The sequence below is a fragment of the Melozone crissalis genome, unplaced genomic scaffold (genome assembly GCF_028551555.1).
Source record: "Melozone crissalis strain CALT ecotype California unplaced genomic scaffold, PUWL_Pcris_2 ptg000008l_1, whole genome shotgun sequence".
Lineage (NCBI taxonomy): Eukaryota > Metazoa > Chordata > Aves > Passeriformes > Passerellidae > Melozone > Melozone crissalis.
In genome coordinates, this window is record NW_026535786.1 from 1,050,815 (window position 1) to 1,064,139 (window position 13,325).

The 13,325-nt window shown below is 37.1% G+C and overlaps 1 protein-coding gene across 6 annotated transcripts in view; it reads right to left on the reverse strand.

Moving 5' to 3' along the window:
• Positions 1–13,325, reverse strand: part of CNTN5 (contactin 5) — a 608,827-nt gene that overhangs the window by 173,563 nt on the left and 421,939 nt on the right. For all 6 annotated transcript variants that reach the window (XM_054269695.1, XM_054269698.1, XM_054269699.1 and 3 more), the window contains one exon: positions 9,854–9,949. In XM_054269695.1, coding sequence (XP_054125670.1) covers positions 9,854–9,949 — 96 coding nt within the window. The remainder of the gene's footprint in view (positions 1–9,853; positions 9,950–13,325) is intronic.

Below are 13,325 nucleotides of genomic sequence, written 5' to 3' on the forward strand. Positions count from 1 at the left end.
ATATTTTCTCACTTTTTGAAAAATAGCATGGAAATTAATGCTTCAATAAACTTATACATTAAGTAAAATTTTCTTGTTGCAGGTGTTCCACTCTGGGACAGCAGCATCAAAACAACAGAAACTGTATCAACTGGCTAAAGAAGTCATCACAATGATTTTAACAGTATTGAAACAGAGCATAAGAACATGGGAGATAGAATGGGTAATCAAATTATCAGAATTAAGAGTGATATTAATTATTAAATTGTTAAAAAGATGGCATTTTGGTCATAAAAAGTCACCTTTTCACTATTACTGTTCTGGAAAACATAATTTGTTGTTAGAAGATATAGAATGTATATGTGCTGCTGTACAGTGATTCAGATCTGGCTACAATCAGATTGCTGTCTGAACAGTTACATTATTATGCTTATACCTATCCAGTCATTTTCTCCTTGAAAAATCCAAGCAATTGCCTTTAACATATTTAATGTTAAATTATAGCTCACTTAAAGCCAGTTGTAGTTTTACAGTATAGGAAAAAAACCCATAATACATCCATCTATGTATATATATATGTATTTCTAAACAATTTCTAGCTTTCCATTTGAAAAAGAAAAATGCAAATGAGATATCCCAACCATTCGTACCACTAAATTTATTTGGAACAATCTTCCTGAACTGATTAAATTGGGCTTTATGAAAATCTATGTCTCATTAAGCTTTGAATCACCTCAAATGGTTTTAAGTTCACTTTCATACTTAAAAAATAAGGAATAAATGACTTTATTATATAGAGAAACTTATTAAAAGAATATGGCACAACTCAGATCAGTTCTGTCCAAAGCCTGTGAATCCAAACTAGTCTCCTAGCATTTGCAGTAGTCATCTCTACCAGAATCACCATTGAATGCAGCTAATTATGCCTAGTGTGGGGAGAATTGCATTTTCTGAAAACTGCCCTGTTTTCATCCTGGTTTTTTTGCATCCTTTAATATTTCATCACAATGGTCGTGGAGATAAAAAGCTAGAATCCAGAACCTTAGAAATAGATAATTTCTCATTTCTTTCTCTGTTTCCTCTTGTTTCAGCTGTCTAACCAGCATTGTATTTCTGGCTTCTCCTCCTTAGTTGCACAGATTAATGAGTGTATTCTCACTCTATTCCTTTCTGTGATAGGGAGAGGTAATTAGGATTAATTAGAAATTTTCTAACTTGAACAAAATGGGCCTTCTGATATGTAGCTAGTTGACATGTTAGTGAAATGGTATTTTTCCAGGCATCAGCTTAGTAAAGCATTGCATATGAACAGTGAATGGGTTCTGATGAGAAGGTTACTATGAATGGGTCAGTTGTGGGAGAGCCCTACACCTCTGAGATGGTAACTGCTGTGTGTGACATCAGTCTTAAATCTGTGAACCTTGGGCTGCTGCTGTTTTACAAATTGTGTAACCATTGCCACAGAAAGCATTTGTGCAACATTTTAGTTGGTACTTTTCCTACACAAGCTGAGGAAAAGTGGATTCGATACCCTGAGCATCCATTTCTGTTAAACCTGGCAGGACAATGCTGTCTGGTTTAACCCCTAAACTAAGAGGTTTCTACTAGTTATGCCTAATTGGTTGGGACATATCAGTAACTGGCTAGTAACTTGTCTTGAGGGAAGAGGATCTTGCCCACTACAGAAACTTTTCATCATTGTCCTATTTGTCAGGCTGTAGACAAATAGTCATGTACAGCTGGTGCCTGAGAGGCAACAGTGCATGAGCCTGAGGGCCAACTCACTCCACATATTTTTAAAATTAATTAATCTCTCATGCTTCCTCCCTCTTTTCTTGGTATCTCCTTTCACTTTGTTTCTCCTGAGCTTTCAGCTGGGGTAATATATGTAGACAATACTGTGACTGTGAAACTACAGCACACATCCCTTAAGCAGAGCCCTGTCAGGGCTGCCCCCATCATCCATTGTTGTGTGCTGCCTTAATTGGGCAAGGTCAACCATCTTCTTCTCACTACGTTTTCATAGTCCCTGAGGGGACAAACAGCTCCTGTGAGTGATCCAGTGGGTGTAGGGACATTTCAAATTACAAAAATGCCCACCAACCAACCAACAAAAAAAAATCCAAAACTCAGAAAAACTCACCAAAACTCCCACAACAACAACAACACAAGAAACCCAACCAAACAAAAAATGAGAGAAAATCTAGACTTGTTTATCCATACACCTACTATACAGACATTGTCTGGAGTTTGGGGCACGTGCAATCATTAAAATGCAATTAAAATCTAATAACAACACATCACCAACAGACTGGGAGTAACTCCACTCTGGCAAATACAGCTTGTTAAAATGCTGCCCTACAAAAAATTTTGTAATCCCCAAACTCTTAAATTTCATATCCTCAGATGAATGCCTTTAACAAGACTGAGGAAGGAAACCTTAAAATGTGCTTCAGGGAAGTCAGCAGCAAAATTACTGGTCATGTATTGAGTAATGAAAAGACCATAGAAGAAAAAAAGTTAATTGCATTTTTTCATTCCATAATGAAATCTACAGGCATGGTCATCAATCAGTTGCACAAATAAAGAACACAGATTCCTATGTTGAGCGATGTCAGGGGCCATGGACATTCTATTTAAGGATAACACCCATGTGAATTATCATTATAAGATATTAAAGCTTCAAAAGCAGTCTAGTAAAAGTGACAAAGTAGACGATGCAAGAGTGAAACACTTTTATGATTCTTCCAAGCAAATATGTGATGTGTGAAGAGATAAGATAACCCTATGAAGGTAACGCAGAATTAGAACAGGAAAATAAATGTTAAGATACTCTGAACCTGTCCTCTAATGCTTTTTATTCTCCCATTACTGAAAAGCAAAATTTAAGGTTCATTCAAGTTATTCATAGAGGACAAATCATCACAAAACTATAATAAAGTCTAATAGGCAAATGCAGGAACCCTTCGACTCATGATCTAACTCTGGTACACAGAACTCTCAAACAGAGGTTTTAAAACATCCTGTCTGGATAATTTATAAGTTATAGACATGCAAAGTAGACATGAGAAACTTGTCATCTTGTATTTTATATGTGACATAATAAGTGTTTATTACATAAATCTTTCCATCCTGTACGGTAAGCAATTATTTTCTACTATTGTTTCTTAAGCGGCCTTTTTCTAATTCCCAGCTTCAGGCTCCTACTAGGAATCAAAACAAGTTAAGAACAAACTATGGCATGCAATTATGAGAAAAACAAAGCAGAACTGAGTATTCTATAGTGTATATTAGTATAATGAAAATATAGTGTACTCTATAGGATCCATATTAGATCCCTTAGAGCAGTTCAACAGCTGGTGAAGTCTAAGAGACTAGGATTTGTCTTCCATTTTAACAAGAATATAAACTTTTAAGGAGAAAAAACAATAACAACAACCACAACAAAATCCCCCAATCCTCAAACATCAGTGTTCCTCTCAACCTCACTTTTGTTATTAGAAGGGAAAGTATACTGGAGCATTGGACAATTTTACCTTCTCAGCAAGTCTAGCAGTTAGGAAGAGATCATAATTGTTTACAGTGAATGTGAAATGTTCAACTTACCAACACCAGCTTCATACTTACTGACCTCTACAAACTAAGAGAAAGTACTGAGTGATTAATAAGTTCTGTTTAGCTTATGGGAGAGTCATGGTTAGAGGCATGCCCTGCCCAGCTTTTTTGGTAAACTGTGAGTTTCCAGTGCTTTGATAGGTGCCAGAAAAGCAATTCTGCCTTGGTCTCAAGGCAAAAGGAGAGATATCACTTTCACCAGCATACTGGCCTCTCCTGGAAGCAAATTATTTAGCTTTCTATGCTAAAGCTAATTTGAAAATTCAGATTTTGGGGAAAAAAACCCAAAACAACCATATAATAGAAAAGAATCTGGATGCTACTTTGCTGCTTAATACATAATATTGTTTAATACAGTAAAAGCCATGGTCAGGAAGAAATCTCACCTCTACTGACAGGTTAATGTGATGAAGTGCACCCACTCATGCCTGGAGAGGGCTGGAGCATCAGAAAACTAAGATATTGAAGGCTTCCTGTGATTTTGAAGAAACTGGTAATGGCTAGATTTAGGACAGAATTTATCTGATGTTGTGGACTGAAATGCCACTGTTGGATGTCTGGATCCTGGGACTTAATTTTAAAATAACAACACAACCTTAAAAAATTTTTGTGACCCTCAGCTACATATAGACAGACATCTGAGAATTGTATTCCCAAAATCAGCTTAGTAAATTGAGATCCAGAGGGTGCATGGACCCCTTCAGAACAGAATTTACTGTGTCCTGCCTGTAGCTACCTGAGCCAATTGTCTGTAAACAAGGTAATGAGCACACTAAGAGCAGTCCAGCCCAACTATAACCATCTTGCTATCATAACTAATTTGCCTGGAGAGATTTACTAACCATTCTCTACCTGAATGAGGTAATTTACAGCCTGTCTTATTATTTTTATATATAATTTGTGCAGTGTTCAAAACAGAGGACTTCTAAGGCTATGTTTGACTTCAGTTGGACCAGAAGCTCTTGGTTTCCAACTAGTAAAGAAGCTGCAATCCAAAACTGCAGATTTAATGCAAATGCGGCTTTCACGTTCCTTTAGCAAACCCTGAACAGTAAGAAGTGATAGGTTTGTGTTTACTTCCAAGGTGGATGTCTGACTGTGGCTGCAGTACACATAAATAGGAGCTTAAAATGAGTTAAAGAAACTTTATTTTGTGTGAGTTTCTCCAATTAATATGAGGACCAAGAAAATTGTGTAGGTAACAGAAGAACAGGACAAAAGTTTCTAGTGCACAGTGGCAGGAACTTTTTAGCAGCTTGCCTGTTTAGTAGCACAGTATGCAGACATCCAGACAAGGATGTCTGTGATCCCCATGGCACTGGCATTAATCACCTTTGATGAAACTTTTCTCATGAAAAGTACAGTTTTATAACAGTGAAAGGGAGGTATAAAACATGCAGCTTACAGCACAGTTTCCAAATTTTTTAAGATCAGCTTTACCCTTTAGAAAGAGATTAAAAAAAAGTTAGAGTTTAACATCTGTACAGATGTCACATGTTGCAGATAGATTATGTAGCAGAGCTCCCTCCAGACGGCAGCATCCCTCTGAGGCAGGATGGAGCTCACATCTGCCTTCCCCTGTGTGCATCACAGTTCTACTCATTCTAACAATGGGAATCATCGTTCTCCATTAAGCTCATACTGAAAGCCTTGAATAAAAGCCTTAAAAAGCTCAGCTGAAAGTATTAATTCTGAGGGAAACATGTAAATCTGGATGAAAACTTCCATTCATTTTTAATCTTGCTATGGTAAACCTTGAAATTAAGATGATTAAATGGCTGAATAAAACCCTATATTTACATCATTTAGAATACCACAATGAAAAACCATAATCCTGTTTATGAAAAGAAAGCAGTAGAGGCATTTTAAATCGGAAACATCAAACAAAGCTTGTTATTTAAGCAGTCAGTAATTAATATAACTCTTGCTTAGCAAGGACAACTAAGAGTTAACTGACTAGGAAACGCCTCTTGGAGAAAAGAAATAATTGGGAAGAATCAGATATTGTGTTTATGGAAGAAAAATAAAAGATAAATTGTTATGTTTATGAATGATCAAGTTGTCCACATTTCATATATTTCACAGGGGAGAAGTTAAGGATTAGCAACAAAAACAATACTAGTGGGAAAGCTTCTGGAGTAGGCACATCAAAATGATACAGCACTCCCAAGGAAGCAAGAGGCAGCATTTTTTATGAGCAATGGTCCAGGAGAAGCAGGAGGTGACAATCTCTTGGTGGCTGTTTGACATATAGAATTGGCAGAAAAATCTTATCATTGAAAGTATTTTCCTTCCCCATTTTGAAGGAGTGGATAATGTCTCTCCAAAAAATCTCCCATAGTCTGTTGCCTTGCTATTACTCAGCAAAGATGACAATAACTTAAAAAACTCATTTATTAAACTAAAGAGATAATTCTTGTTGTAGTGTGTTTTTAAATTTCTTGTATTGTTCCCCCATTTTATGTATTATTCCCCCCCTGTTCTTTGTAAAATGGTTCTTCCCCCTCCAGTTTTCCCGCCACAGAGCCTTTGGCAGTTATGTTACTATGGTTACCCCTGCCCCTGTTAATAGTCAATCTCCCAAGTTACATAACTGCTCCTCCCTTATCCCACCATATAAGTAAAGTTTTCCTCCTCCCTGAGCCCAGTCAATCACCCCCCCCACTCCTCCCTGCTTTCTAGAACATTCTTCTCTCTGGGGGTTGTGGTTGGCTGGCGTCCCGGGGCCCCTCCTTTGTTCTATGTTTATTGGATAAGTTCTTGTGTCAGTTTTCTTATGTACCTCCCCACATGTTCCCCTATTGGTTAGCTGGGCTTCCCCTCCCGTCTCCACCCCTTCCCTGTAAAACTCTGTCTTCCCCCGTGTTCATGGCCATTTGCTGTGGGTTTTTCCACCTGTTGGTTTGTCCTGTGCTGCATGTGGGCTCTTCAATAAACTGACGTTTTACCCCCAGCAAGTGGTCGCCTCCTCTCTCGTCTCGTCCTGCGTGAATCCAAGTCCGCAATCCAGCCCAGCCCGAGGCCAGGACGCCAAGGGGGGCTGGCCTCAGATGCGCAGGGGCGTCGGCCGCTTTACCCCTTCAGCTAGCCGGACTTAGGGCCGTGTACGCGCTCGCGCAAATTCTCTCATCTGAATCTGCATGGCAGCATTTAGAATCTATTTCAGGTGGGCTTGCCACCCCACATTCCCCCTTATTTTCCCTGTAAAATATTTGGACAACAATCTAATGAAAGCCTGTATGAATAATATAAATACACCACAAGTTTGTGTGTGTTTGAATGTTTAATGCATTACCTCTTGATAATATATCACAGCATATATAAACAGAAATCAAGTCTATATGCATATGAAACTGCTTCTCTGATTAAAATCTTGTCGAAAGAAATTAAGGTAGTATTTTTTTTCAGTCAGTGAGCTTTGTAAAGGCTTACCTTTTCCTAAAATGGTATTCTGTAAGAATAGAACGTAGGTACTATTTAATAATAAGTATTTACTTTATCTTCCATTTAAAAACATGTTAATAAAACTATATCTCCCTCAATACAGTGTTCTTTTGCTGTGTCATCTTTCTTTTCCCACAATGTCTAAAAGGGCTCAAGTTGAAGTTCCTGGGCAAGCTCTTATGCAGTTATTGACTGGAGAGATTGAGGAATGGGATTCTGTTGAAGGACACATTGCTTACAGGGTTGTGGAGAATTATTAGGCTTGATATTGTATCATGGATTTATCTCCTGTGATAAGTAATTGAAAATTATTTCTAAAGGCGCTGATCAATGTGAACAAGTCAATATCGCAAAGCTTGCAGTGTTCATCCACAAAAAATTGTCTATCATCAAAAAAACTCCCATAACTCATGGTCTTGTTAATTTCAGATGTTCACACATTGCAAACATGCTCTGAGTAGTCTTTAGATTAGATGTATCCACTATAATATCTTAGGATCCACTTGAAAGTTTGTCTCCTGGGTAATTCATTGTTCAAAATTTCTTAGGGCTATTTAGAAGATAATACCATCTTTGCAGATCAGACACAGAAACTAAAATGGAATACTGAAAGACTGAATGCTTAAAAAAAATTTTAGATGTTCCTGCACACAAATACTTGAAGTACTTCTGCTTGGCAAAAGACCTTTTTACCTGGACATTTCATAGTTGTTGTTAATTTCAGAATTAAATTCATGCACTTCACTCTGAAATTTCAGGTTTTGTCCAGAATTATTTTTTACATATGGACTCTGATCTGGCAGTCAACATTCATTAATGTCTTGTATTTTATTGCCAGTGTTTTGTAAAAAGATTTATTTTTGAAACACCACCAGGCCTGTAGATGTAGCTCTCCCCCTTTCAGGAGGACTCCAGGCATTGTATGAATATCACTTGTAGTCCCACTGCTGTACAACAAGAACTTACTGGTCCCCAGTACTTTGCAAAGAAGAAGCTAAAGCAAATCTCCTGTGATAGAATCACAGATTTATTTAGGTTGGAAAATACCTCTAATATTATTAAGTCCAAGCAGTAAACCAGCACTAGTTCCACAATAAACCATGTCCTTAATAGTCACATCTACACACTTTTCAAATACCTCCAGGAATTGTGACTCTACCACTTCGCTGAGCAGCCTGTTCCAGGGCTTGACAACCCTTTGGATGAAGAACTGAATGACTTGGATTATGTAATGAACAAAAGGAAGGGAGGCCAAGTCCCCTTCCCATTGATAGGATCTTGTGTTTACATGTGCATATCAGTGTAATTTTTCAGATTTTTTAGATTACTTCATCACTCTGTAGAACTTTTTTTGGCTTAGCTATGGAGAAAAAAATATGCCAACAGAGGATAAAAATATTTTCCTGGAAGTAATTTTCCTGTTGGCATAGCCTACTGGTACTCAAACAATATAAATTAAAATGACTGAATGCTGTTTCTGAGAACTGTAGTTTGCACAGCAGGGGTTTTGCTGTCCCAGTGATGAAAATGAAGGATATTGGATTTCACCATCAAAGGCAATATCTGTGTAACAGTAGTGTTAAAATCTGACTAAATAAAACTCAGAAGCATAATTTCAGGAAAACAATTCTAAATATTTTGATGATATATAAAGGTGTATTTTGTAGAATGGCAGCTGTTAAAAGGTGTATGACAGTTTCACTCTTGATTGATGTCCATCTATCTTTTCAATCTCAGCTTGTTTGGGGAAATGAAATTCAGCTGCACTGCTGAAACTACCACTCACTTTTTCTGTCTACATCTTTTCCTTCTCAGTTTACTTATCACTATCAAGCCTTAACATCATGTACTCAATCGCATCATATAGACTGCAGTGTCAAACTCAGAAGGAGATTGTAGAGGCAGCCACAAGAGAATTTGCTCAGAAGAGAGAAAAGCAGAGAGATGGCATTGATAACTGTAATACAGTAATAACAATTTTTGCAGTATAAATAGATACTGAACACATTTCTCTAACAGAAACTCAGAGGAGACTTTATTTTCTGCAGATTTTCCATCTGCAATGTTACTTTTCTTCAGGCCTAAAATTTGGAGTAGAAAAATCCCCTCAGGACAGACCTCATTTCCCAGAGAAGAAAAGGCTAGGCTATACCACATCTGCCAAAAACCAAGTTGTTCTGTCTATCATGGTGTCTCCAGGTGTTGTATGGCACGGAAGTATAAGGATGTACCCAGCTGTCTAGAGATTTTTGCAGGAGCATCAATTTGAAAAGGAAAAAAGTAACCTCTCTGGAATATCTATGTTTTCATGTGGGAATCCACAGGCATTTAATAGAATTTATGGTAATTCTGACTTTTAGCAATGATGCAGTTTTATGAAACTAAGTTATACAGTGAAAGGAAGTAACTAAATCATGTCTCTACTACTGAAAAGGAGATAAAATTTATATTCAACAAAAGTACCATGACATAGGAATTTGGAGCAATTTCTGAAGGCTTCTAAACACTATAAGCAATCTTTTGTGACCTCAAGGCAGCCATATTCACTGTTGATGGCATGGAGACTATTGTTACATTCGAGTTCTGTACTAGGAATTAGACACTCTTCTAGCAGAAACTTTGCTGCTATTCACTGGCATTTGCAATATGTGAGCTTAAATTAGTCCTTTGGTACTCCAAAAACTGTCAGGAGGATGGTGGATATCTCATCTTTGAAGTTCCACAATCAAATACATACTGTATCTAAACTCCTGGGCACCCAGTAATGAGGAAACTGTAAAGGAGGAGCATGAATACAGGCTGCAGCCTACTGTACCTGGAGAATGAAGTGGAGGGGAGCACATCAGAACAACTCCTTGGCCTTCACGTACAGATACAGCACTTCTTGTCCGACCGCTAAAATTCCCCAGATCTATCAAAAGAACAGAACATTTTGGTTACATACCAAAGATTTTAAATTTTTTGGCTGCTATGACTTCCGTTTTATTCCCTCTTTTAAAATGGGCTGTTCCTTTTTTCATACCTTGATCTATAATAGGAGGGCTTGAAAAATAAATCTATTTCCTTTACAAAAAATTCTGTGTTGCATCAGCACTTTATTCCTTTTTTAGCGCATTTGCATACAGTATGAAAAAAAAAGCATCAGACTATATATATATATATATATATATATATATGTTTCATTTACAAATACATATGATAGTGCTTTTATTTTCTTTTACTATATCCTGCTTGATTTTATCCCTTGGTAGAAGGGATTCATATGAAGTGAAAAGGAAGAAATACAACTGGAGGGAATACTTCAACTAACATCCAGACTGATGTTGCAGACCCCACTTGGACATTGCACACAGGACATGGTGATGACAGAAAGGAAAATCACCACATTGGTTCTAAAACTATAGAACATTGCTACTCTATAGCACATTTACTCTTTCAAACAATTTCCTTCTGATTTCTCTGATGCTATAAGTCCAAACCAGTATGAGTAAACGTGTTTTGCCTCCAAAAGTTTCCCTCCATCAAGGCAATAGGAAGCATTTCAGTATTGGAACAAAATTTTGAGTAAAGTTGCAGGGCACTGCTATGAACAGTTCATTGTGATTATTTAAAGCCTCTCAACCAGAAGATCCTATTATTCCATTTACCACAAAGGACACTCAACATGGATTCATATTTGTTGTGATTAATAATGGTCTAGCATTTATATCTGTAGTAAAGAGATATGAGAGTTCAGTTCTGCCATCAGACTGTTAATGTCTTCACCTATTCCTCAGAGCCAGTGATGGTGTTTAAAACCTCTGTTCTCTCAGGGGTTTTCTAGAGAATGTTCCATCTGATGTGGATCAAGGTGAAGAGAGCAGCAACAAGATATCTTTGAAAAGGATACAGAAGCTTCAGGAAGCATTAAAGGAGGATTTGGGAAAAAAAAGTTTTTTTCCTATTAGTTGTAGCAACCTTAAATATATTTTCTTCCATTTCCTGCTTTGAATGTGCATTGGGATGGAAAAATGTACTTTTTTTTTCAAATGAATATCAAAGATATTCTTTATTATTTTAAAATAAAAGTATTACATATGACTCAAGTTTCTATTTGTTCAAAACAAGTATTTTCAAACTAAAGGAGGAGAGTATCAAAGAACTTTGAATTTCAGCTTTTTTGGCTATCTATTGGTTCTGAACTGAATTTCTTGTTAGCATATGACAGAAAAAGGATTAGCAGGTACAAAAGAAGGAATTTAGCTCTAAAACAAATAAATGTGGAGAAGCTTAAAAGGAAGGAAAGGCGAAGGATCATGTTTGCAGTTCCCCCACATTAAAGTAATAAACGCAATAAGGAAAAATCAAATTAATGGAAAATTTAATTACTTTCTTGTACATCTCAGCCATTTCATATCTATCCACACTGGAAAGAAAAAAAAGACAGCTACCAAAAATTTGTACAAACACCTTTCATTTCACTTTAAAACTCTAAATAGGTAGATAATAAAAGAAATGGCGGACAGAACCCAGCTTTAGAGGTGAGAACTGTAACCTCTCACACAGCGACACCAGCCTTTGGTTCACTACTCTTGCTGCAGTATAAACCTGCAACACGTGTGACATGTCAGAATGCCCCACGCAGAATGAGTCTGTCCTTCATCACATTATGATGTCTCTGGCTGATTGATAAGAAAATGCCTTCTTGTGCTCCATAGGTGTTCATCTTGTGCCTTGAAAGATTAATTTACTCATATCTCAGTGCTAGTGGCAAGGATGGTAACATACACTATGTTATTTTCAAAGCATTTCCTGAAGTTCAGCTACATAACTCCCATACTTAACATAAGAAACAGCACTGACCACTTTGAAAAAATGTATTTAAGTGCCAGCCACCATGTCTAGTGCAACTTACTATTAACAATACCTATGCAAACCACACATTTAGATTGAGGGCATGTGGCAGGAGTAACTAAATTTCCTTCACTGTTGAGAAATTATTCAATTAAAAAAATTATATAATGTCACTAGTGTACAACCTGTGAGACAGGAATGGTCTCCACTGTAAAAGGGAAATAGTAAAAAAATTCCAGAGCTACTGATGATGCCAGACATTAAATCCAATGGGTTTGGTGTAGTACTTTCTGATGTCAGATTTACACTGCAAGTGTATTTACATTAGCTCAGTGTAGTATTTGATCTTTGAGAGAAGTTATGACCTCTGGAACGCCATTTATATATCTGATCCAAAGGAGCTGCCAGGTAGTGCTGCTCTCTCCACAGTGACTAATTCCAATTTTTTGGAAATGAGCTAAAGCATGGGTTCCTCTTAGCCCATATACCTATGTATTGATATGCGTTGTGGAACAATGACACCACCACAGGACTATCAGTTTTAACAAGACTCAGTGGAAAAGGAAACACTTCCACAGAAAGTGAAAGGAGTTAAAGGGAAATTAATGAGGAAAACCTCAAGGCAGTAGAAGCAACCAAAAACCTTTGAAGGTGTAACAACAAAAATAAACATTTAAATAAAAGGGGGAAAGTTCTGCTATTGACAGAAGGACTTTTACAAAAGTTGGATCAGTTTTTAGCATTTAATGGCCTTCCAAGCCACCTTCACTGCAGTTTGCATTTTAGGTAGGTGCAGGAGGGATCATTGATTCACTGTGCTCATCAGCTGGCTGCAGCTAATGGGGGCAACAGGTTTTTGTGACCCAGTCAACAGTCAAGGGGTAACTGCAATGAAATTAGGATCAAATTAAAGATGAAAAACAGATCTTGTTTTTATTGTAGGCAATTATTGCTTGGTAACCTAGCATGGAAGCTGTAAAAGTCTCTGTACTTCATTATCAGCGACTTACACCAGTCAGTTTAGCTTTAAAGTAGAAATTAGATTGGTGCAGAACAATGTCCTCTGCCAGCTCGGTTCTGTAAGTTTAAACTGTTTTATATGCAAATTTATTATGCTGTTTAAAATGGACATAATATGATATGTATTAAAATGTTTAAAGACATATCCTGAAGATACCCAGACAAGTATAAAGCAGGCAATATTCTTTCCAATAAGGTAAAAATAGCCCTACACGAGGAGAGATTCTTCTGTCAGGCCAAGGACAAACTTATTTATTGCATTGTCACAAAGAGAGGGTAGCCTTCCTCTCCTTGGACTTGAAAGACAGGACTAAGAAATAGACCTTGAGCTGGAATCGTAGCTCTTTTAAAAAGGTAAGATTTACAGGGAAAAGAATTCCATCAAAACATGTTTTTCAAAATCCCATTATAACCTAAATCAAAAACATGGTTTG